A 24,817-nucleotide genomic window follows, 5' to 3' on the forward strand; every position below is an offset into this window, starting at 1 on the left:
CAGCGTTGTTCTTATCTTTAACTACCCTGTAACAAATGATCATGTCTCACCATCTTGCTATTAGTGTTATGGATGTCTCGTAATGTATTAGCATTTAGCATGGATCTCATAGAATGGACTGTAATTACATTTGGACCTCCTCCAGTGCATTAGTATTTAGCGTAGCGCAAGCTGCAACTCATCATGCAGTGTGTTTCGCGTGTATTGCTACCGAGCGGGAAGTTTACGGCCTTCATTAACGCCGGGAATGTTATAATGCATTACAATGGCAGGCTGATTTCATAACGGTGTTGTAAAGTAATGTAAAGTCTTATACCCTGTGTGCTGAAGTCATATTTTAGTCTGTAGTCTTTTAATGTCTATTACTATTCATATCTCTGACATAACTACTCTTATTCAGAGTTATAGTGCAGAGTTTATTGAAAACAGAGGACATTTTTCTTTCCTTGGTCAGAGATAATGAATCTTGCTTTGAATATTTTTGGATGAAATGATGAAAATGGCTAAGGTGAGTGTTTGGTCAGCTTGTGTAATTAAAACAGCTCAGGATCTTCTTCATAAGAGACCGAATCAGATGTTTTTGGTTTAAAGGCAGATGTTAGAGTTTCAAGGTAACAGCCTTGTTTAGAAATATCTGGGATGCATAAAGTACATGTAAGTGATTTTAATAATTTGATAATGTGTGGTAGCTTAATTGTTAAGGACTACTGGCCAAAGGATTGTGAGTTCAAATCCCAAGTCCACCAAACAGCCACCAATAAGTCCCTGAGCAAGGCCCTTAACCCTCAGTTGCTCAGTTGGATAAAATAAATGTAAATAAAACCAATGTCTTAGAAATAACCTTTATTTGTCTCATATACATTCCTGCACAGTGAAATTCTTTCTTCGCATATCCCAGCCTTGGAGGTTGGGGTCAGAGTGCAGGGTCAGCCATGATACAGAGAGCGTTAAGGACCAACAGTGGCAACTTGGCGGTGCTGGGGCTTGAACCCCCGATCTTCAGGGCAACGACCCAGAGAATTAAGCACTTGAGTCACCACCATCCTTTAAAGAGTGATGTCATATCGCTTCCTATTGACATATATATTTGCAGTGGTCTCTGAAGAAATGACACGTCCCATTAAGCAGGATCTGACTCTGAATACGAAACATCACATATTGACATAATTCCCTGTGTAAATATTAACATATTGACATATACATATAATAACCCCGCCTCTTTTATACTGAGCTAAACACAAACACAACCCGAGCTGCACATGAGCGTTAGCAGTCACGTCCAGGTGACGGCGCTTGAGCCCAGGATTGACATTGACAATCTAATTAGTTTAACCTGAACTTTCATTCCGGGCACAAAAACCGGTCCAAGTCCATCACGCCGGCTCTGCAGACATTTCTTTCAACTTCTATTTAAGAGAGCGAGCGAAAGCTATTTCATAACCTCGTGCTCCTGGACTGACAGCAAGATAGCGAACAACTTGTTTAGCTGCAGCCGGATAATTGCATGGCTAATTGTTCCTGTGGTGTAGAGTTGTTTTTTTTTTCTCTGCTCACACATACTGACCTTCAGCCGTCGAAATAATTTATTTCACAAAAGCCGTTTCCTGTGAAAGTGTTTTATTTTCCTTCAGCCATGCAGAGACTACGTGTACTATAATTCTTTTAAGATGAGTGCAGTGAAAACATGGCATTCAAAAATTAAGCGTAGGCATTCAATTTTGCTCGAGTAAGACATATAGAGTGCTTACCTTCATGAATATAGACACTATCACCAAGCCGTTTGGACTCTTGGCAGCTTCTGTGTAATTAGTGTAGAGCTCGTGGTTGTAGTGGATCAGTTGTACCTGGTAGAAAAAAAAAACAAAAAACAGAACAGTCATATACAACCACAAGGACTCAGTGATATGGTCAAGCTTGCCCCGCCCCCTTACACCTTACTGCATTCACTCTGGGTTGGAAGTCATTTGTAATTTCTATATATAAAACATAAAATTGCTGCTTTACATGATTAACACAGACCATGCCAATTGTTTTTTTGGGAAAAAACAAAGTGGGCGGGACAAAGCAGTGCTTTATATTAAAAAAAGAGGTGGAGCTACGTGAGCAATCCTATACATTAACAGCTAGGAAGTTATTTGATTCGCTAACATTTCTAAACAAACCTGGTGTCTGAGCTATGAGTGAACATTGCTTATGATTTATGATTGATGGAGTTCATGATTTCTACACTGAATTGTAGATTTTTGAAGAAAAATAAAAAAACAAAAACAGAACAGTTTTATACAAACACAAGGACTCAGTGATATGGACAAGCTAGGCCCGCCCCCTTACGCCTTACTGCGTTCGCTCTGGAATGATGTTAGAAGTCATTCATAATTTATATAAATATATGTAACACAAAATTGTTGTTTTACATTTTACATGATTTACATAGACCAGGCAAATTGTTTATCGGAATAAAGCAAAGTGGGCGGGACAAGCAGTGCTTTATATTTAAAAAAGAGGCAGAGCTACGTGAGCAATCCTATACATTAGCAGCTAGGAAATCAATTGATTCGCTAAAAATTTTAAAGAAATGTGGTGTCTTAACTTTGGGTGAACATTACTTATGACTTATTAACGATGGAGTTCATGATTTCTATACTGAATTGTAGATTTTGGAGAAAAAAAAAATGTTTTTAGTCACTGTCGTGTCATATGATATGACTCTAACCCTAATCCTAGCTATATAAAGGGAAAAAAAAAAGTAAAAAACAACAAAATTTGTTAGCTCCAAAAAAATCAGTCACAACTTCAAGACCTGACTTCTGTAACATGTTTCATGAATTGTTTATTGCAAAAAAAAAAAACCCTGCAAACTCAAGAAATCACCAGTCGTGAATAATTAGGATTGTGTTTTGCTCTTTGAGTTTTTGTTGCTCTGAACTGAAAGTGTTGATCAGGTTGAGATGCCAAGCCCCTGTCACACCAGGTCTCGGCACTTCCCAATCACAGCCACGCAGCTGGCGCTTCTCCTCGTCTCAACACGCCTGTCAAGTTCAAATTTAAATTCATTGTGAAGCTTAGGTAATCTTCCCTCGGCGAATACCTCGAACACGCAGCCAAGCCGCAACAAAGGTTTAAAGAGGAATTTTTGGGTGGAAGTGAGGCCACAATCTTATGCATTCTTCAAAAACCAAGGGAAATGGCTTTTAAAAAAATGGAAATACAGGAATTTGTGTTTGTTTGTGTGTGTGTGTGTGTGTGTAGGAGTTTATAGTTAACTGCTCATGAAGAGAGAGATTACGCTTTCAAATTTCAAATAACTTCTCAGCGAGCAATCATTTTTTTATTTCTTTAAAAGTTTAGCAGCAGAATTGTAAAAAGAAAATCGATTCATGGACGTTTGCTTCAAATCCCTATAAACAAAGCAAGCAACAAATGGATGGAAGATGCAAAAAAATGGAGGCAGGAAGTGACAAATCATCCACACGTTAATCGTTAAACCTTACCTTTTAATATTTACGTTCAATATTCATTTCCTCCACTGAGCTCTGAGCTTGTTTCCCTGTCTCCTTACATATTTTCATTCGTGTTCCTATTTTCTTACGCAATATTGAGGAAATTACAATTTAATATAAAATAATGAGCTGGAAGTGTAGCAGACGTGTGCTAGGTCAGATTATCCTTTAACCCATTTACAGAAAATTATTGGGATTATTGTATTAATTTGACGAATTCATGACAGTAATTTAGTATGTAATTCATTGGATGAGACACACAATTAAATGTCAATTTATACAAAATTAAAAAAAAAAAAAAAACAACCCAAAATGTGCTATATTTTAGTCTTTTTTTGTTTCTTTAAAAATTAAATTAAATTAAATTAAATTAAATTAAATTAAATTAAATTAAATTAAATTAAATTAAATTAAATTAAATTAAATTATTGTAGCAAAAAAAATACAATATACTATATATTAGGAATAATTTATTCCACTTTATTAGGAATAACTCTAATGTAATGTAATGAGCCAATCATTAAGCATCAGATCAAGAGCTCATGCAGATCCAGGTCAAGAACTTCAGTTAATCCTTACATTAAACATCAGAATGAAGAAAAAGTCTGATCTCTGTGATGTAACCATGTCCTAGTTGTTGGTCCCAGATGCTCTGGTTTGAGATGCTTTTCTGCTTATCACGTATCTAAAGAGTAATTATTATAGTGAGTTACTGTATCCTTCCTGGCAGCTCGAACCGTTCTGCTCATCTCCTCTGTTGTATCTGTCTCATCACCAAGATGTTTCCAGCCACAGTACTGTCTCTCACTCAATGTTTTTTCCCCTCACCCGTCTGTATAAACTCTAGTATAAAACTGCTGTGTGTGAAAGTCCCAGGAGATCATCAGCTTCTGAAATACTCTGACAACAACATCCATGCCAGGGTTAAAGCCACAGAGATCAGACTTTTTTTCATTCTGATGTTTTCGTCATTCTTATATTTGCTCTTTATATGCTCTTGTTCTTTATACACTGTCCTGCTGCCGATTCGATGTTGGCTGATTCGATAACTGCATGAATGAGCAGATGTAAAGGCCTTATTCCTAATAAAGTGTTCAGTGAGTGTATATACATATATAGCAGTCCTTATTTTACACAACTGTTACATTTTTGTCATTTTATGTTACACTGTACTACAAGGAAACACTGTTCCCTTATACAGTCCCTATTTTCTAGCCCTGATTTTTTTCTGTGTTTAAATGTGATGAGCTTGTATTTAATTCAATTCAGTTCAATTTGTATAGAACTTTTAACAATGGACATGATCTCAAAGCAGCTTTAAAGAAATATAGAATAAAAATGTAGAATAGAAATGACAAAGTTTATAGGAACCTTAAGAGGAACCAGACTCAAAAGGGAACCTCACCCTCATCTGGGTGACACCAGAGAGTGTGATTGTAAGTCACAAGTTCATCATAAATTTAACACTAATCCCTTCCTGCTGAAGCCATCAGATGTTCGATTTAAAGGTTGAGGTAACTTTGAGGTACCCATGGACAATAAACTTTTCCTCCCATGTTACTATTATGACATGCTCATGTTGGTTTCTTTCTCTTTCTTCAGACTGGACTACTGCAGCTCTCTACTGGCAGGTCTACCTCTGAACACAATTCATCCACTGCAAATGATCCAAAATTCATCTGTACGTTCTCACCACCCCACTGCTGTCCTCCTCCACTGTCTTTCTGTAGCTGCATCAGATTCTAAACACTCATGCCTGCCTACAAATCTAAGAATGGACCAGCATCCTCTTACCTTAAAGCTCTTATTACTCCTCGCACTGCACCTCGCTCCCTCAGATCTACTAGCACTGCAGGACTGGTCCCACCATCCCTCGGGGTGAAAGATAGGTCTACATCTAGACTCTTCTCAGTTCTGGCACCGAGGTGGTGAAAGGAACTTCCCCTAGATGTCCGAACAGCCGAGTCACTGACCGTCTTCAAACGACGGATGAAGACCTAGCTCTTATTTTCCCTATTTGATTTATGCATTATGTATTAACCGTAACCCAACACAGTTTTTAGGCTGATGGTATCCTGAGTCTGTGACTTACTGAACCAGTGTTAATGTGTTCATTGATAGAGACTTCAAAGCACTTTTGTACCTCGCTCTGGATAAGGGCATCAAATGTAAATGTAAAAAAAAAATTACAGACACATGAACTACACGTGATCTCAACAAACCCGAACCATCGATTTAACCCTTAGGAGACGACATACCTGCCGGCGGGAGCACTTGCATTTTTTTCTGGTAACCGTAACCCAAATCTGATTATGAGTAACCCGAATCTGATTATGAGTAACTTTCTCAGTGTACACACTTGACATAACTTCTGGCCTTATTTCACGACTCTGAACACCTTGTGTTTTGACAGAAAAAAACCCCAAAATACAATAAAAAAAAAGTCTACTTCTGTTCACACAGGAATCACAAGAAACAAAAGTGATTACAGAGTGCATGCTGATGTGATTAGATCTCTTAATTTTCTTTTCTGGAGGTGAAACCCAGCCACTCGCATCTCCCAGAGTCCCACACCAGCAAATTGCCTGAGCTGGGAAACAGGGCCAGGCCATGGCTCCATACGCTGCCAAAAAGATCAGCAGATATGCAGTGTAGAGGAGCAGACAGCACAATAATGAGTTCTGGAGAGGAGCACACAACAGGAGCGAGGGTTACAAACACCCCCACACTCACATTCACACTCACATACACAATTATTGTGTTTGGCAAAGCGGCAAGAGAGGAACCCATCGAAGATTTATCCAAACTGAGGCTGGAGGAAACCTCTGAGGTCAACCTCACACCTGTCCAGCTCTTACGCCATGATCGCGCTGTCATTTGTGGCCTTCTGATATTGTATGTGTGTGTGTTAACTACAATTAAAATAACAAAAAAATAAACAACAACAAAATAGTTTAGATAAATAACATTATAAAAATTTCTCAGTGCCTTAATTATTAAGCATTACAATATTGTCATTTTATTTTTCTCGTTAAACACATTAAAACATGGAACATTTAGAAAAGTTAAAACAGGACTTTCTGAAGATGCATGAAAGATTTTATTTATTTATTTATTTATTTATTTGTTTGTTTATTTATTTGTTTGTTTGTTTGTTTGTTTGTTTGTTTGTTTGACATAAAATTATTACAACTGATCAAAGTCTATCCCAGGCAACTATATACAAAATAATTATTTTTAAACATTATGATTATACTTATTAAATATCATTAAAAAATAACATTTAGAATTATATTATTTTTAATAATTAAAATTGTCATATTAAATATTTAATTTAATTTAATTTAATTTAATTTAATTTAATTTAATTTAATTTAATTTAATTTAATTTAATTTAACTTAATTTTATTTTATTTTATTTTATTTTATTAATTGAACCCTGTTACTGACCTTTTGGTCAAGATTCAGCAGGAAGTTCAACATGAAGTTGCATCATCTGAATTTCCACAATATCCTGGGAAGATCTCTCACCTGCTTTATTTTATTTATATCTTGATATTGATTAATAAAAGTATGACAACATATCCTGGATGTTCTGGAAGTTCCTGGAATATAACCACAATAACTCTGTGCTAAACAAACTCAATCCTGTTACTCGTTTACCCAAGAACATTTTCTCAGATCGATAAGACTGTTGAAAACCCTTTCAAGTTCAAAAAGGCTGAATGTCTCTGCATTCATGAAATCACAAATATATGATATTACCTGCATGTTAACAAGAGAAGGGTTTAGCAACTGTTAGCAAAGTGTGTTCTAAAACATTTTTCTCTCGTACTCGGACTCGTAATCATTCCTCAACAGAGCAAGATCAGGCATTTGTGCTACACTAGAGGACAGCCTGGACCACTTACAGGCTCGTCGACAAGCTTTTTATTGTTCGATTGCCAGCCCGGGACTTGATCCGAATGAAAAATGAAGACAGTAAGTCAATAGGAGGATGAGGTGTGGACAGAGCTAACAGGCCAAATAAAAAAAGCGCTGGCGTGGAACCGTCGTCAAATAGCGGGAGGAATCAGAGCGTGCGCTCATAAAGCAAATAAACTCAGGCCGAGATTAGACCGAGGAGTCTGGTTTGATCACGGCTGAGGGAGTGTTTGAATTAAGCTAATCTGCAGAGATGCTAATTGCCTGTCTGTCAGCCTGGTGGAGGAGAAAAGAAGAAAAAAAAGGAAGATTAAATAAATAATAAATAGAAACACAACACCTCTAACTAAGTTCAGGGTTTAAAGTCGTACAGAAGGCTTAGTTCAGATTACACACAGACTGAAGTGTGAAAAAGACAAGATAAAAAAAAAAGAAAAAAAGAACAGCAAAAGCTGCATTTTGGCAATTGGCCAATTGCTTCGGCTTGATTTAGTAAAATGTGAAAATGTCATTTTAATGAGAAACTTTGCGTCAGTGTGTAAACACCGCCATGAGATGGAATGCAAATGTGTTATTTTGCTACCACTGATAATTAAAAGGCAATGAAAATATATTTATATTATGAGGAGGAAAAAAAAATTCTGAAACTGAAGTGTGGAAAATAATTCTAAATCCAGCGTGCGATTTGTTATGGTGTTAATTTATTACTAGGAGAATATATATATATATACAAATAAACAAATTTTCACTTTTTTTATCCATCCCATCCTGAGCGGTAAATATAGTGACTTAAATTTATTCTGAAGTGCATCGTGTGAATCAAAGTTTATTTAAAGTCCCTCATGCTCGTCAGCATGTCAACCTTCAGCAGTGAGACTGTGTTAAATCCGTAACCCTGTGATGCCTCGTAACACCTGCTGCTCACGGAGGCTGGATGATGCACCGCTTTCTACCTTGGTACGATTGAGTTCTGGATTCTGATTGGTCAGGAGGTGTTGCTTTATCTCTGAGAGCAGTGCAGGTACACATAAAAGACTAGTATTAATAACTTCAGTATTTAACACAAAGACACTCCACATCTCTCCATCTCTCCATCCGCAGGGTCTCAGGGAGCCTCGGCTCTTTCCCAGGGGACTCGGAGGAGGAAATCGGAGAACTCTGAGGAAAGCCCCTGAGTCACGGTGAGGACATGTAAACTCCACACACACACACACACACACACACACACACACACACACACACACACACACGGACAGGGCAGAGGTGGGAATTGAACCCTGATCCTAACAACAGGTCACTGGTCCACACAGCTTTAATATTGTGAAGCTAAATTTTATGTTAAAGGAGATGTTTCGGTAACATTTATAGGAGTCTCCAGTGTCAGTGTTTTACAACAGTCAGGAATCTATCTATCTATCTATCTATCTATCTATCTATCTATCTATCTATCTATCTATCTATCTATCTATCTACCTCTTTCTTTCTTTCTTTCTTTCTTTCTTTCTTTCTTTCTTTCTTTCTTTCTTTCTTTCTTTCTTTCTTTCTTTCTTTCTTTCTTTCTTTCTTTCTACCTGTCTCTTTCTTTCTTTCTTTCTTTCTTTCTACCTGTTTCTTTCTTTCTACCTGTTTCTTTCTTTCTTTCTTTCTTTCTTTCTTTCTTTCTTTCTTTCTTTCTTTCTTTCTTTCTTTCTTTGTCTGTCTTTTTTCCCTTCTTTCTTTCTTTCTTTCTTCTTTCTTTCTTTCTTTCTTTCTTTCTTTCTTTCTTTCTACCTGTCTCTTTCTACCTGTCTCTTTCTTTCTTTCTTTCTTTGTCTGTCTTTTTTCCCTTCTTTCTTTCTTTCTTTCTTTCTTTCTTTCTTTCTTTCTTTCTTTCTTTCTTTCTTTCTTTCTTTCTTTCTTTCTACCTGTCTCTTTCTTTCTTTCTTTCTTTCTTTCTTTCTTTCTTTCTTTCTTTCTTTCTTTCTTTCTTTCTTTGTCTGTCTTTTTTCCCTTCTTTCTTTCTTTCTTTCTTTCTTTCTTTCTTTCTTTCTTTCTTTCTTTCTTTCTTTCTACCTGTCTCTTTCTTTCTTTCTTTCTTTCTTTCTTTCTTTCTTTCTTTCTTTCTTTCTTTCTTTCTTTCTCTTTCTACCTGTCTCTTTCTTTCTTTCTTTCTTTCTTTCTTTCTTTCTTTCTTTCTTTCTCTTTCTACCTGTCTCTTTCTTTCTTTCTTTCTTTCTTTCTTTCTTTCTTTCTTTCTACCTGTCTCTTTCTTTCTTTCTTTCTTTCTTTCTTTCTTTCTCTTTCTACCTGTCTCTTTCTTTCTTTCTTTCTTTCTTTCTTTCTTTCTTTCTTTCTTTCTTTCTTTCTTTCTTTCTTTCTTTCTTTCTTTCAGGAGGTAAACTTTAAACTTAGGTAAACTAACAGGAACTAACTTTTTTTTCCCTCAGCGGTTATAGGTAATTGTATGAAATGTGTTTAATATTCTTTAACAGATGAATGTCATTTAAAACATAAATTATAATTACTGGAAATTCATGTAGCATAAGAGGACAAAAGAAGTTGAAATAGCTTCCTTCTGAAAAATATGTAGGCTCATGTTTTCTTCTTTTCTTTCCCTTTTTTTTTAAAAAAAAAAAAAAGAACATTCTGTACAAAAGAAATGAACTACAGACTTTTCCAGAAGTGGACTTCACTGGTGTTTCATTTTCAGCTTGAGCGTGAAGGCCTCGTGCCTAAATCTAAGGTGTTGGAGATTATTTGCAGCTGACCCGTGTCCCCTCTGCGAGACGCAAACAGGACTCGGAGGTGATGTGTTATTAGTGAACAAATGTGAAAGATAAAAAAGGAGAAAAAGAACGAATGAGAATGAAAAGCTTCCTATTGAGGAAAAAAAATAAATTGCATCATAGGACTGACATTAAAAGGTCATAACCGTGTCAGAGAAGATATATTCATGACTTTGGATTTCGATAACATTAATAACAACGGGGGGTTATAACATATGACTGATGCTATAGGCTCATATCTACTATCTGTTATTAAATGTTATGTCAGACTTAAGAATAGTGTCATATTGACCTCATAAGCTTTTTATAGAAATAATGCATGACAATCCTCATGACATGTTTTCGATGTGGTTATGTCAGTCTTATGATAAATAAGCAATAAACAAAGTGATGCTCATAAGGCATAAATACTGAAGATTAACTTTTCACGAAAACATTCACAGTATGTTATAATGCATTCATAGGGAATTGTTATATTTGTTTATAATTTTTTTTGTTTATTACACTTTATAGCTGCCTTTATTATGCATTATAATTGGTAATTGTTAAATTATAATGATAAATTATGCATTATGAGCTTACATGAGCTAATAAGAAGATGTAATGCTTATATGATAGGTTATAAGCATTAACAGCTGTTATGCAGCTGTAATGACATAATCTATATAATGCTTTATGAATGCATTATAACTTGTCATTTGACTTGCGTTAACAATTTATAAAGCTAATATTCCGATGGCTGTAATGCCTCCTTTTGGAAAATTACACAGGTGTGAATAATGCTTTATGAACTTCTTATAACCCATCATTGTACATGTGGTCTTCATAGAAATTGTCACCAATATAGCAGAAGTATTGTGTTATTGGTTATTCAGATGTAATGCCTCCTGATGAACAGTTACACTGGTGTGTATAAAGCATTATAAACACATTATAACATATTATCATACATATGGTCTTAAAAGAAATTGTTACGTAACTCACTCAGGGATAATCAAAGTATTTTGTTATGTATATTGGCTATAGATGTTATGCCTTCTGATGAACAATTCCAAATGTGTGTATAATGCTTTATGAACCCATTATAACATGTAATTAATAACATTAATTGGGCAGAGGTGGCTCAAGTGGTAAAGGCTCTGAGTCGTTGACCTGAAGATCGGGGTTCAAGCCCCAGCACCACTGTTGGGCCCTTGAGCGAAGCCCTTAACCCTCTCTGCTCCAGGGGTGCTGTATCATGGCTGACCCTGCGCTCTGACCCCAACCTCTAAGGATGGGATATGCAAAGAAAGAATTTCGCTGTGCTGTAATGTAGATGTGACAAATAAAGGCTATTTCGTTGTAATGGATGCATTCATAGGTCATCATGCAAATTTTTAGAAAATAGAAAAAATTAAAACAGAAGTAGAGAGTTGGGCTGATGTTATTGTCCATATTCAGGTGATCTGCTTGGAGTATTAATGTCAGCTCTGAAGGGAAGGTCAATACCTTGGTAAGAAGAAAGATGTTCTAGCGTCACACTGCGAGCGATAATGGCTTGGTAATGAAGAGTAAACAGACAGCGCTAAGCTTCGGTGGCCAGGTCACAGCTTGCAATACCCTGATAAACTGTCTCCACTTTGTTTTATTATTGTTTAAATATTGGCTGACTTCCACAAGAGGGAGGAGGGAAGAAATTATAATCATTAATTACGCTGGATGTGCCTGTCAGGCCCATGGTTATTTTGTTGCCGTTCTAATCGCCAGTCTTATTACTCCCAAAGAGAAATGTCACGCCGCTGCTGACTGGTGACTTCATCAAGCGACGGAAGCTGCGGCATCGTGTCTCTCTGAAATTACACCGCCGGCTTAATTGAGACGTTTTATACGGCGCGTGTAGAAGAATGAGTGCTGCGCTTCGGGAGAAAAAAATAAAACACCCCGATATACGAGGAATAAAACACGATGATGTAGGCTTATGGGAAAATAAACAGTGACGGGTTCGAGTGGGGGGTGATGTTACCCTGCTATCTGAAGTTGATTATGTTCTTCTAACTGCACATCCGGAAGTGTTTCATCCTTCTTATCTTAATGCAGTTTGCTTATTAGTAACATTTTGATCAAGTATTTATTATTATTATATTAATGAACTATGAACACATTCATATGATGTTACAACGCCTTCATAAAGCATCATTATGTATCTTACTATTAATAGCTGTCTTTGCTATGCATAAATTTAATTAAATTAAAATAAATTAAATTATAAAATAAAGTTTAGCATGGCATTATTAAACTTTTATTATTATTATTATTATTATTATTATTATTATTATTATTATTATTATTATTATTATTATTATTTAAATGGGTGATATTATCAGAAAATAATGTTATAAAAGGTTATAACCTGTTTGTAAATGTAAAGAAATTGAAAAAATTAAAAACACTGGATATTGTATTCATTGCTTTAATAAACTTTTTAAATGTTTCTTTAGAGAGAGGTCATGAATATCACATTTTTTAAATGATCATATGAAGGTTATAATGCTGTAAATAATCTGCTCTCAAGGTCACATGATCAAGTCAAGTCACGTCAAGTCATAATGCTCTAGAGCTTTTTTTTTTGTTATTGGTGATTATAATGCTTTATAACTAAGGCTGATAATGCAATCTGTTTATAATTAATAACCATATCAATGCTTTATAATTACTGCTAACAACTCTCATTTATCTCATGAATAATTTTAACAAAAAATGAAATGCCTTATGAATACCTTATGGATGCTTATGAAATGCCTTATGAATACTTTTTGGAAAAATGCTATGCATGCATTCAAGTGACATTATCCTTCTTCATAGAAGGTATTGGCATTCTTTGTTTTTTATGGATTTCTCTATAAGTTTATTCACTTTATATTCTAGCTGCTATAAACATTCATGTCTTAAAGTTACAGCTTTACCTCAGACTGTTACAAAGCCCTGACAATGGAGACTTAAATGTTAAATAAACATAAAAATCTAATCAGATTACTGACTGCAGATTTGTCTTAGTTTTAGAGATTTCACAAGTGTTGTAAACAAAGTGTTTCAAATCCATCCTATCGGAAACAATGAACATTCTCATATCATGTTATAATGCATTCATATGGACTTATAAACATTGCTATAATTATTTCTGAAAATGCATTACACTTGTGAGGAATAAATCCTTATCATGATGCATCACTATAAGAAGTGTTTATAACACATTATATCACCAAGCTTTTATTTTTGTAGTGCATTATGTCAAGATATAACATGTTATAACCGTTGCTTAGAACACATTCTTTTACAAATTTGTAAATAAACACAAACAGTGCTACAAACTGTAATGACTTTTCAGGAATGATTATAACAATGTGTATGAATGCATTATAGCATGTTATGAACATATCCAAAAGTCATTATATATACATGGCCTGCATTGGCAAGAACGTGTGATTAGCATCTGCTGTTATGCATCAACACCAGGGAACCAATCAGATTCAAGGAATGAACAACACTCTGGTATTTATATGATATGATTGCTTAACACGGTATTAGAATTGTATTACTGTCATAAATGAGCGCCGTGAATGGCGGTACATATGAACACATTCTGCTGAGGAATAACCGCAACTCATGCAGTGTAGTGTACTGTGTAAGGACCAATCATCTCAAGTTTGGCTTATTTCAACCTGATGCAATATTGTGCAAGATAAACTGCATCTCAAGAAATCATACATCTTCCCTAAAGCATGCTTATTTAATATTGTACATCCCGAGTAAATGTATGCCGAGAATATATAATAATATTACAATCTATTTCGGTATGCTGGAAGACCCAGAAGTTCATTTTTTTAACCATAATTCTATACCGAGGTGATTTGTGTGCTGTCAGCTTCACCTGTCAACATCAGATGATCATGTTCCCGAGATAATGGCCTCCACAGATGCGTGTCTACAATACCATAGTGCTGGTGCACATGCTAGCATCTCGACTTACCTCCCCGGAGAAGGCCTGGCCGTTGAGGAGATGCTCCGAGCCCTGTCCGTCTTCGCTGCCAAAGTGTAACCTGATTTCCTCCAGTCGGTGGCTGTATGTCATGGGTCCACCCGAGATGTTCACCAAGTGCTCCTTATCCAGGCGTAGCGAGACGTGGCGGCCGGTGTTGTACATGGTCCCTCCCACCTGGATGTAGACAGAAAGGAAACACTCATTGACTCAATCTGTAAATGTCACTGTTCTGTCAACCAAATCAAGTATGGTTACTATGGTAACCATATCACCCATGCAGTTGATTTGCACCTTCTGCTGTACTCCTGTGCTTGAATAGCAAAGTCTAATAATTCTGTCAAAATTTATTTCCAGGAACATTTCTCGTTAATTATTACAAATCACTTTTCTGAGGTTGCCAGATATTTCCTGATAAAATGTCTTTAAGATATTTCAGTAGCATCTAAACCATCATCTTTAACTGCCTAGGGTTAGTACATGCTCTGATGCTAGAAAAAATAAGGGATAGAAAAGACGGACTGAATATTATTCAGTAGAAAAGAAAAAGAAAACAGACCAATATATTAAAACAGACTAATATATTTAAGAGAAGATATGTAAGAACAGAAAAAAAAGATGTAATATGCCAGTATACACTAATCAGTTAGTGGGTGGGATATATTAGGCAGCAAGTCAACATTTTGTCCTCAAAGTTGATGTGTTAGAAGCAGGAAAAATGGACAAGCGTAAGGATTTGACGAAGGGCCAAATTGTGATGGCTAGACCACTGGATCAGAGCATCTCCAAAACTGCAGCTCTTGTGGGGTGTTCCCGGTCTATCTATCTATCAAAAGTGGTCCAAGGAAGGAACAGTGGTGAACCGGAGACAGGGTCATGGACGGCCAAGGCTCATTGATGCACGTGAAGAGCAAAGGCTGGCCCGTGTGATCCGATCCAACAGACGAGCTACTGTTGATCAAAGTGCTGAAGAAGTTAATGCTGGTTCTGATAGAAAGGGGTCAGAATACACAGTGCATGAAGAGCTGTTTTGGCAGCAAAAAGGGGACCAACACAATATTAGGTAGGTGGTCATAGTGTTATGCCTGATTGGTGTATATATAGAATTTTATATAAGTCCTAACTTCAATGATCACATTCATTAAAGTAAATATAATACTTTATTTATTTTTACATAAAGCACTTGGCATTAAGACAGAAAAAGTAAGGGACAGAAAATATTTTTCTGTGCTGTATGATTTCAATATAAATAAATAAATAAATAAATAAATAAATAAATAAATGAATAAATAATATACAATAAATACTATATATATATATATATATATATTTAAATATATAAATAAATAATAATATATAATAAAGACTTCCAATGTTCACAGTCTTTCACAATTATTCAAGCATAATAAAATATAAACTAGCACTTGATCTTATTATATTGTGGCATATATTTTCTAAAATATTGTCTGAAATAATGAAGCCACAAGACAGGTCAAATGAAATGATAATTTGATTTTTTTTATTTGTTAATTTGATGGTCTCATGTATAGAAATACGCTCTATACAGCTTAAAGACTTGCAAGTAATTCATAATTTTATCCATTAAAATGCAACGTCTTTGATTGTGATTTGATATTTTCAGTGTGGACTTAATTCATTAGTATTATATCCAATGTACACCTTGGGTTTCTGTAAAGCTGTTTGTATAAAATGATATACACAAAAATAAATCATAATAATAAAAAATTGTATTTGAATTGTATGAAGGGTGAAGCAGAGAAGTATAAATTTCAATCTGGCCTTCATAATAACATCTCATTCTTTGAGTCTTTGTTATAGTCCGAGCGTGCCGGCCGGTTTAAACAGGCGAAGCTTGCGGCTGTAATTAAAGCATTGTGCTCCCTTATATAATATGATACGACGATACCGGATCATCAATGCAACACACTACAAGTGCAAAGGAGTGGAAGTGAAAGAAAAAGCGACTCGGAACCTCTTCAAAGCCTCAGACGGGCCAGACCAGTTTGCAATTGATTGACTTGCGAGGCTTTAAAGTGAAAGCGCGGCATTACAAAGGCACCCGAAGATAACGATCTTTATCACTATAAGTGTTTATTTATATTCTGGAGTAGTTTCAAAGTGAGCCATTGATATTCCGAGCGTGACTCCGAGGAAAGGCTTCCGTAGCTTCTTATCTTTGCTTCTCGTTTCATTCTTTTCGCTCCTTCCTTCTCCCTCCTCATCTCCCCTCTCTCTCTCTCTCTTTTTGTTATTTTTTTTTTTTTTACCACTCGACTTCAAAATCATTTTCCCTCTTCAAATTCCCAGAGAAAGAGCCCGGCCCACACATTGTAAATATTTTATAGAACCCCTGAAAAATCAATGGGGTGAAGGTGGGAGAGAGAGAGCAAGGAAGCAAATGAGAGAAAGAGAGAGAGAGAGAGAGAGAGAGAGAGACCTAGCTTAGAGTGCCAAAGGCGAAGAAGAACAGAGCAATGTGCTGCAGCACTTAAAGGATTACTAGTGTGGAGCGAGAGAGTTACCTCAGGGTGTCGGACCTACCCTGGAAAAGGGCGAAGTATTTCTTTGTAAGCCCAATTTCGCCATTTCTTTTCTTTTTTTTTTTTTTTTTTGAGCACCTGATAGCTCAAAGCTACTCATAATTTGTTTGTTTTTAGGGCTTTGAGTTAAATATGAGAAAGAAAAATAATGTCTGTCAGTGTGCTAAATTACTATGAATTTGTGCTGATGCTGAAAAAGACATGAAATTCGCCCACTGGATTTTTTTTCCTCCTTCTTCAACATGGTGTACGGAATAAAAAACACGATTATAGGAGAATAAGAGAACTAAAAATAGATATAGAAATAAAAGAAGACAAAGCAGAGAGAGATTCTGTTATCTCACCTGAAGATATATATATTTATATTATATATATATATAATATATATATAATAACAGGAAATCCTAAACCTTTTCATTTTTAAATTTATGCATGACCATCATGCCTTTAACATTTATATAATTACATTTAATATTGTGTAAATAAAGGTGGCTCTATCTTACAGTATTGCTTACAGCATACAGTACATATGTTCTATCCTTAGTCTCTACTTTCCTTTCCTTAGAAATAAAAAATAAATAAATAATAAAAATAAATAAATACAAAAAATAAAAAAATAAAAATACACAAAAAGTACAATGATGACAGAAAACGTTGTCACAAATTTTATACACACAAATAAGCAAACAAACAAATAAATAAATAATATCAGATATCAGTTATGTGTACAAATTGCTTCTCATTTGAAATGTACAGTATAGCTTCCCATTGACTATTCAAACTGGCTCTTTACATTACAAATACAAACACAAATAACTGTTTTTGTTTTTTTTATTGGAACTGTTCTATGAATATATCGTCCATAGTCGGCTAAAAACAGAAATCCTTCTGAAACACTACAAATTCCAAAAGTCCTGAGTGTCTGCTTTCATATGAGCTTCATATCAACCACCACTGTGGAGTGTTATAGCAAATCTAAACAGATTAATAAAGTGTGTGTAATAAGGTTATGTGATTTTTGTCAACTTGTGATCTCAGAGGAATAAGACAATGATGTACTTCAGGATGGAAACAGCAGCTTCACATCTGGATTAATTCCCATAACTGAAATCAGTGACACACACACACATACACACACACACAGGCAGGACAGGTGTATTCTATAAAAAAAGACAAGAATTGTTCACATTAATTAGTGTGATTAGATTAGATTAGATTAGATTAGATTAGCACCAGGCTCCACCCCCTTTTTCCAGCTCGAGACCCTGCTATACAACTCCTGAACTTTTCTTTTTTTTCTTACAGAGATTTTCTTTTTCGTTTTTTTTACATATATATATTCAGCAGTATTTCCTCTGGGAGACTAAACCCCACACTCTCCATAGCGCTTAGCTCAGAGACGTCTCTGTGTTTCAGCACAGAATGAAGGAAGAAATGAAACGATTCTGCTTGACTGGAGTCTCTTCAGCATGCAGTAAACATGACACCAGCCTCCAGAGAACAGCAATACTGACATATACACACTCTCACTCTCCACCACACACACTCTCACTCTCCACCACACACACACTCTCACTCTCCACCACACACACACTCTCACTCTCCACACACACACACTCTCACTCTCCACCACACACACACTCTCACTCTCCACACACACACACTCTCACTCTCCACCACACACACACTCTCACTCTCCACCACACACACACTCTCACTCTCCACCACACACACACTCTCACTCTCCACCACACACACACTCTCACTCTCCACCACACACACACTCTCACTCTCCACCACACACACACTCTCACTCTCCACCACACACACACTCTCACTCTCCACCACACCACATACACACTCTCACTCTCCACCACACACACACTCTCACTCTCCACCACACACACACTCTCACTCTCCACCACACACACACTCTCACTCTCCACACACACACACTCTCACTCTCCACACACACACACACTCTCACTCTCCACCACATACACACTCTCACTCTCCACCACACACACACTCTCACTCTCCACCACACACACACTCTCACTCTCCACCACACACACACTCTCACTCTCCACCACACACACACTCTCACTCTCCACCACACACACACTCTCACTCTCCACCACACACACACTCTCACTCTCCACCACACACACACTCTCACTCTCCACCACACACACACTCTCACTCTCCACCACACCACACACACACACTCTCACTCTCCACCACACACACACTCTCACTCTCCACCACACCACATACACACACTCACTCTCCACCACAGCACATACACACACTCACTCTCCACACCACACACACTCTCACTCTCCACCACACACACACCATATACACACTCTCACTCTCCACCACACCACACCATATACACACTCTCACTCTCCACCACACCACACACACACTCTCACTCTCCACCACACACACACTCTCACTCTCCACCACATACACACTCTCACTCTCCACCACACCACATACACACTCTCACTCTCCACCACACCACACACACACTCTCACTCTCCACCACACCACACCACACACACATTCTCACTCTCCACCACACCACACCACACACACACTCTCACTCTCCACCACACCACATACACACTCTCACTCTCCACCACACCACATACACACTCTCACTCTCCACCACACCACACCACACACACACTCTCACTCTCCACCACACCACATACACACTCTCACTCTCCACCACACCACATACACACTCTCACTCTCCACCACACCATATACACACTCTCACTCTCCACCACACCACACACACACTCTCACTCTCCACCACACCACACCACACACACACTCTCACTCTCCACCACACCACATACACACTCTCACTCACCACCACACCACACCATATACACACTCTCACTCTCCACCACACCACACACACACTCTCACTCTCCACCACACCACATACACACTCTCACTCTCCACCACACCACACCACATACACACTCTCACTCTCCACCACACCACACACACACTCTCACTCTGCACCACACCACATACACACACTCACTCTCCACCACACCACATACACACTCTCACTCTCCACCACACCACACCACATACACACTCTCACTCTCCACCACACCACACCACATACACACTCTCACTCTCCACCACACCACACCACATACACACTCTCACTCTCCACCACACCACATACACACTCTCACTCTCCACCACAGCACATACACACACTCACTCTCCACCACACCACACACACACTCTCACTCTCCACCACACCACATACACACACTCACTCTCCACCACAGCACATACACACACTCACTCTCCACCACACCACACACACACTCTCACTCTCCACCACACCACATACACACTCTCACTCTCCACCACACCACACACACACTCTCACTCTGCACCACACCACATACACACACTCACTCTCCACCACAGCACATACACACACTCACTCTCCACCACAGCACATACACACACTCACTCTCCACCACAGCACATACACACACTCACTCTCCACCACAGCACATACACACTCTCACTCTCCACACCACACACACTCTCACTCTCCACCACACCACATACACACTCTCACTCTCCACCACACACACACTCTCACTCTCCACCACACCACACACACACTCTCACTCTCCACCACACACACACTCTCACTCTCCACCACACCACACCACACACACATTCTCACTCTCCACCACACCACACCACACACACACTCTCACTCTCCACCACACCACATACACACTCTCACTCTCCACCACACCACATACACACTCTCACTCTCCACCACACCACACCACACACACACTCTCACTCTCCACCACACCACACCATATACACACTCTCACTCTCCACCACACCACATACACACTCTCACTCTCCACCACACCATATACACACTCTCACTCTCCACCACACCACACACACACTCTCACTCTCCATCACAGCACATACACACTCTCACTCTCCACCACACCACACCATATACACACTCTCACTCTCCACCACACCACACCATATACACACTCTCACTCTCCACCACACCACATACACACTCTCACTCTCCACCACACCACACACACACTCTCACTCTCCACCACACCACACCACACACACATTCTCACTCTCCACCACACCACACACACACTCTCACTCTCCACCACACCACACCACACACACACTCTCACTCTCCACCACACCACACCATATACACACTCTCACTCTCCACCACACCACATACACACTCTCACTCTCCACCACACCACACCATATACACACTCTCACTCTCCACCACACCACATACACACTCTCACTCTCCACCACACCACATACACACTCTCACTCTCCACCACACCACACACACACTCTCACTCTCCACCACACCACACACACACTCTCACTCTCCACCACACCACACCATATACACACTCTCACTCTCCACCACACCACATACACACTCTCACTCTCCACCACACCACACCATATACACACTCTCACTCTCCACCACACCACATACACACTCTCACTCTCCACCACACCACACCATATACACACTCTCACTCTCCACCACACCATATACACACTCTCACTCTCCACCACACCACACACACACTCTCACTCTCCACCACACCACACCATATACACACTCTCACTCTCCACCACACCACACCATATACACACTCTCACTCTCCACCACACCACACACACACTCTCACTCTCCACCACACCACACCATATACACACTCTCACTCTCCACCACACCATATACACACTCTCACTCTCCACCACACCACACACACACTCTCACTCTCCACCACACCACACCATATATACACTCTCACTCTCCACCACACCATATACACACTCTCACTCTCCACCACACCACACACACACTCTCACTCTCCACCACACCACACCATATACACACTCTCACTCTCCACCACACCACACCATATACACACTCTCACTCTCCACCACACCACACACACACTCTCACTCTCCACCACACCACACCATATACACACTCTCACTCTCCACCACACCATATACACACTCTCACTCTCCACCACACCACACCATATACACACTCTCACTCTCCACCACACAACACCATAAAATCTCTCTCTCTCTCTCTCTCTCTCTCTCTCTCTCACAGATATACACTCTTTCTATCTCTCTCTCTCTCTCTCTCTCTCTCTCACACACACACACACACTCTTTCAATCTCTCTCTATCTCTCTCTCTCTCTCTTTCTCACACACACACACACACACACACTCTTTCAATCTCTCTCTCTCTCTCTCTCTCTAAGCTTGTATCATCTCATGGTGTAATTTGTATTAATGTATTTGAAATCATGAGAGTAAATGCTTTGCTGCACTTTAATTTCTTAACTTGACAGTTTTATGTACAACATCCCACACTGCCCCTGACAACAGCAGTAATTACAGCGGGGACTCGGCATGTTTATGACGCTCTCCACGCCGGAGACGGAAAACAAGCGTCGTCTGAAGCGGGGCTCGTGAAAACCTCACACTGTTCACAGATCTCATCACGGATTTGCTAATCGACGCATTTGGTGTAATGGGCAGAGATTATAAAGTGGTAGAGAAACCGCTCACAGACATGTGACATAATTGAGATCGTGATGCTGCACGGTTTTAATCCTGATCAGAGATAAAACACGATGATGCGTAATAGATTTATGAGAGTGAACATGCTAAAACAGCTAGAACACAAACAGCTACATGGTGGCTTTTTCTTATGAGTTTTTGCTTATGAGACTACACAGACAGTTCATAATCCTTCATGAACATTAAGGAAGACTCATCTCACCTGTCATAAAGCTTTCAACATAATGACAGATTTTTCTTCCAGTCTGTAGTCTTTCTTTCTTTCTTTCTTTCTTTCTTTCTTTCTTTCTTTCTTTCTTTCTTTCTTTCTTTCCTTCCATATTTTATAACACAGTGTTAATACACTGTTATGTCAAGGAAGAAAAAAAGACAAACAGGAAAGAAGGAAGGAAGGAAGGAAGGAAGGAAGGAAGGAAGGAAGGATGAGGCAAAATATAAATGAACAACAAAAAGATGGAAGGAAAGACAGAAAAACAGCTAGGAAGGAAGTAAAATTTTAAATGCCAAGAAAGAAAGAAAGAAAGAAAGAAAGAAAGAAAGAAAGAAAGAAAGAAAGAAAGAAAGAAAGAAAGAAAGAAAGAAAGAAAGAAAGACAAACAGACAAACAGACAGGAAGGAAGACAAACAGACAGGAAGGAAGGAAGCATGACAGACAAACAGACAGGAAGAAAGAAAGAAAGAAAGAAAGAAAGACAGGAAGGAAGGAAGGAAGGAAGACAAACAGACATGATGGAAGGAAGGAAGGAAGACAAACAGACATGATGGATGGAAGGAAGGAAGACAAACAGACATGATGGAAGGAAGGAAGGAAGGAAGGAAGACAAACAGACATGATGAAAGAAAGAAAGAAAGAAAGAAAGAAAGAAAGAAAGAAAGAAAGAAAGAAAGAAAGAAAGAAAGAAAGAAAGAAAGAAAGAAGGAATTAAGTAAGAAAGGGAGGGAGGGAGGAAGGAAGACAGACAAACAAACAGACAGGAAGGAAGGAAGGAAGACAAAGAGACAGGGAAGAAGGAATGATATTTAATATCATGTTTAGTGTATGATATGTAAAAGCATTTGAATCTGCAGCAGTTATCAGTCACTCTGATCCTGAGTTCTGACCGCTTTATTTATTTTGGTTAATTAGTCACTGCTCATTTTCCTTCCTCTAATGATGATGAGTGTCTGGACTGCAATCTAATACCATCTCTGTGTAATACTGAAGCCAGTGAAACAGCAGAGATATGAACATATTAGAGAAGCATATGGTGTGTGTGAGGAGATTGGGTTTATGGTCCCTGGACGTATTGAATGGAAGGAGAAAGCAGAAGAATTGATCTCTCCCATTCATCGTTTAAAGATCTCACCGGAGCCGTGGCTTTTATCATCAACACTTTCTCACACATTTTACCATTTCCTGAGTTCCAGATCATCTCAGTGACAGATGTAGAGATCGGAATAAAAGTTTGGGGAGAAAGTAAATGAGATCAAACTTACTGAGGACATCATATCCAGAAATGATTGTAATGTTAATACAGATGCATGAATACGATGAAGACGATGAGGAAGACACAGACTTTTCTGATTAAAGAAGAAGGAAATAAAGGAGAAGGAGGAAATGATGAACGAATGAGCCGGTAGAGTTCTGTTCCCTGTGCATCGCTGGAAACTTCACATAGAAACCAATAAAAAGTTAGTAATATTTTCTCTTTCTTTCTTTCTTTCTTTCTTTCTTTCTTTCTTTCTTTCTTTCTTTCTTTCTTTCATTTCTATTAATTCTATTTTGCCTTTTCCTTCCTTCCTTCCTTTCATTCTTTCTTTTTTTCTTTCAGTTCTATTTTGCCTTTTCTTTCTTTCTTTCTTTCTTTCTTTCTTTCTTTCTTTCTTTCTTTCTTTCAATTTTGCCTTTTCCTTCCTTCCTTCCTTTCTTTCTTTCTTTCTTTCTTTCTTTCTTTCAATTTTGCCTTTTCCTTCCTTCCTTCCTTCCTTCCTTCCTTCCTTTCTTTCTTTCTTTCTTTCTTTCTTTCTTTCTTTCTTTCTTTCTTTCTTTCTTTCTTTCAATTTTGCCTTTTCCTTCCTTCCTTCCTTCCTTCCTTCCTTTCTTTTGTACATTTCTATTTTGGCTCTTCCTTCCTTCCTTCCTTCCTTCCTTCCTTCCTTCCTTCCTTCCTTCATTTCTTTCTTTCTTTCTTTCTTTCTTTCTTTCTTTCTTTCTTTCTTTCTTTCTTTCAATTTTGCCTTTTCCTTCCTTCCTTCCTTCCTTCCTTCCTTCCTTCCTTCCTTCCTTCCTTCCTTCCTTTCTTTTGTACATTTCTATTTTGGCTCTTCCTTCCTTCCTTCCTTCCTTCCTTCCTTCCTTCCTTCATTTCTTTCTTTCTTTCTTTCTTTC

At 38.2% G+C, this 24,817-nt stretch overlaps 1 protein-coding gene across 1 annotated transcript in view; it reads right to left on the reverse strand.

Moving 5' to 3' along the window:
* Positions 1 to 24,817, reverse strand: part of ca10a (carbonic anhydrase Xa) — a 228,034-nt gene that overhangs the window by 8,184 nt on the left and 195,033 nt on the right. Inside the window, exons 4-5 of the mRNA XM_058407127.1 lie at positions 14,196 to 14,381; positions 1,749 to 1,844 (exon numbers count right to left, since the gene is read on the reverse strand). Coding sequence (XP_058263110.1) covers positions 1,749 to 1,844; positions 14,196 to 14,381 — 282 coding nt within the window. The remainder of the gene's footprint in view (positions 1 to 1,748; positions 1,845 to 14,195; positions 14,382 to 24,817) is intronic.

The sequence above is a fragment of the Hemibagrus wyckioides genome, linkage group LG13 (genome assembly GCF_019097595.1).
Source record: "Hemibagrus wyckioides isolate EC202008001 linkage group LG13, SWU_Hwy_1.0, whole genome shotgun sequence".
Classification (NCBI taxonomy): Eukaryota; Metazoa; Chordata; class Actinopteri; order Siluriformes; family Bagridae; genus Hemibagrus; species Hemibagrus wyckioides.